The sequence below is a fragment of the Nicotiana tabacum genome, chromosome 11 (genome assembly GCF_000715075.1).
Source record: "Nicotiana tabacum cultivar K326 chromosome 11, ASM71507v2, whole genome shotgun sequence".
Taxonomy (NCBI): Eukaryota; Viridiplantae; Streptophyta; class Magnoliopsida; order Solanales; family Solanaceae; genus Nicotiana; species Nicotiana tabacum.
The window spans coordinates 13,358,772-13,361,192 of record NC_134090.1 but is presented as its reverse complement, the minus strand read 5'-3'; the positions used below and the strand labels follow the sequence as shown (position 1 = coordinate 13,361,192).

At 36.3% G+C, this 2,421-nt stretch overlaps 1 protein-coding gene across 1 annotated transcript; it reads right to left on the bottom strand.

The window, feature by feature from the left end:
* Positions 1–251: 251 nt before the first annotated feature.
* LOC107794879 (F-box protein At5g07610-like) lies at positions 252–1,521 on the bottom strand. Its single transcript, XM_075224104.1, has one exon. It carries the CDS (start codon positions 1,519–1,521, stop codon positions 295–297), a length of 1,227 nt encoding a protein of 408 aa, XP_075080205.1. The 3' UTR covers positions 252–294.
* Positions 1,522–2,421: the final 900 nt, after the last annotated feature.

Below are 2,421 nucleotides of genomic sequence, written 5' to 3'. Positions count from 1 at the left end.
AACATTTGCTGCTACAATGTAATAGAGTAGCGAAAGACATAACAATGTAATAGAGTAGCGAAAGACATAACATGTAATAATAAAGAACCAACAATAAGAAAATACAAAAATAATACTAGTACGTCAAGTAAGGGTTTATTCTTTATACATCTCAATCCGGATAAGAACATTAATCCACTGCAAGTTACCTCTCTTTGTTTTCACCATATAATTGATTGATATGATAACATAAAAAAGCAGCCCGGTGCACTAAGCTCTTGCTATGCGCGGGGTTTGGAGAAGGGACAAATCGACTTACCAATAATAGGTAGATTCAATATATTGATAAGTGCTTGAGCTATGAAAATGAAGACACACAGCAAGTTCTTCATCAAATTCCTCGAGAATGCCCTTATCTTGGCCCCTATCAAAATCACAGAGCATATGAAATGACTTATCTGCCAAATTGTAACGTAAAATGGCCAGTTCTGGAATATGCAAAACCAAGAAAGTATCCTCCTCTTTCTCTCCCCTTACAACATTAACCACAGCCATTGCATAGTAATGAAAATCTGTTGGCTCAAGATAACGTCGAATCATCCTAGGATATCCTGACACAACATCTTCAACATTCACCTCGTATTTCAAGAACCACTCAGTACCATCATTTTTCTTCTCGTAAATATTGTACAAAGTTAGTTTCTGGCGATTCACTTGTATTAAGTGCAAATAGCCATAAGACTCTCCAAAATAGATAATCCTATGATCCTCTTTATCCCACTCTTGTCCATCAAAGCAATTAGGCATGGGAAAAATTTCAAACTTTTCTTGTTCCAAATTGAAACGCTTGATATATGACACATAAATGGCTCCATTCCAGTAAACTAGTCCATGTCTAAAACTTATATCGTAACGTTTAGGGAATGATGGACCAGAGACTCTCCACTTCTTTGATTCGGATGAGTAAATCTCAATCTGGTCGTTCTCAGGTTCCAGTTCAGAAATTCGGAGACAGATGACTTTGTAATGAGGCGATTTCCACGGATCAAAGGCTAAACTCATCCCTATTACATCCCCTCCTGGTCTAGGAAGTGTGATGAATTGTCGAGTAGTCGGGTTGAATATGTAGTAGTCCTCATTAAATGTAAATGGATTATGTTTTGTACAACAAAGCAAAAGTCCATTGCAAGATTGCATAATAAAGATTTTAGGAGAGTCATGTTGTGCAAAAGGGAACTTTAGGAATGGTGTTGGAATTGGATTTTCTAAGTTAAAAGACACAAATTTGTGAAAAGGGTTGGTGAAAAATGAAGAATGGTACAAGAAAATGCCACGAGCAGGGCTGAAATAGGGGATTCTGAGGCGTGTGAAGTGTGGACTAGAGATTAAAGATCGCCATTTTTTCGATATGCATTTGCATTGAACGAGTGATTTTACAGGCAGACGAAGGAGGATCTCTGTCAATAGTCCTTCATTTGAGAACACTACATTTGCAGAAAATATGGAACGACTAGTTATTGTCTTCTTTCTGCTATGTGGCATTTTGATTATGTGTAGAATTTTGGAATAGGGCAGTCTGGTGCACAAAGTATCTTGTATTCACACAAGGTCCGGGAAAGGGCCGTATGCCAAGGACGTGTAATATAGACAACTATCAGTAAATAATTTCACGGCCCGAACTCGTGACCTATAGATCACACAGAAACAACTTGACCATTGCTCCAAGTCTCTCCTTCTACGTAGAATTTTGGAATATGAAGAGGAATAAGGAGTGTTTGTCTAAAGAAAGTTTCTTAGATTGAAGCCTTTATGGATTTGAAATGGCCAGTTTAAAGTTGGTTTTGCAAACATTGAGCTTGCAGAGAACGTTTCCTTTGACATTTTTTTATTTTGTTTGGTTGTTGGATACTAATTTGATTCCTCAAACGCAATTTAATATGCAACCAAAAAGTCAACGCAATGGTTTTCTACACATGCTTATAAGTTGAGGAGTTAGATTTAGCTAGTACATTTTTAAACTTTAGTTTAATACTTCTCACGCCTCTCTGCCCGTATATCTCACCTTCCCCAGACCTCACTTATGAGAATACACTGGATTGTTGTTATTGTTGTTGTTGTAGTTTAATACTTCTCAATTACAATGTAAGTGCTGTGGCAATATTGAGAGAATTAGCAAGCCTCATTATAGAACCATGTATCAAACAAGGTCTCATATTATTAAAAAAACGAGAGGATACAAAGAGTTAAAAGTAGATATGGACTGCTTATTCGTTGTCATTATTGAAGATCGGGGCAGATCCGAGATTTGAAGTTTATGAGTGTTTATAATGACCTCAAGTTATATATGTAATAATAACTAGTTCCCAGTCAAATATTTATAGATATTTATTAAATTTTTTAATACAAGTATGGAGTTTGAGCAAAAAATACTGGGTTCAGAAA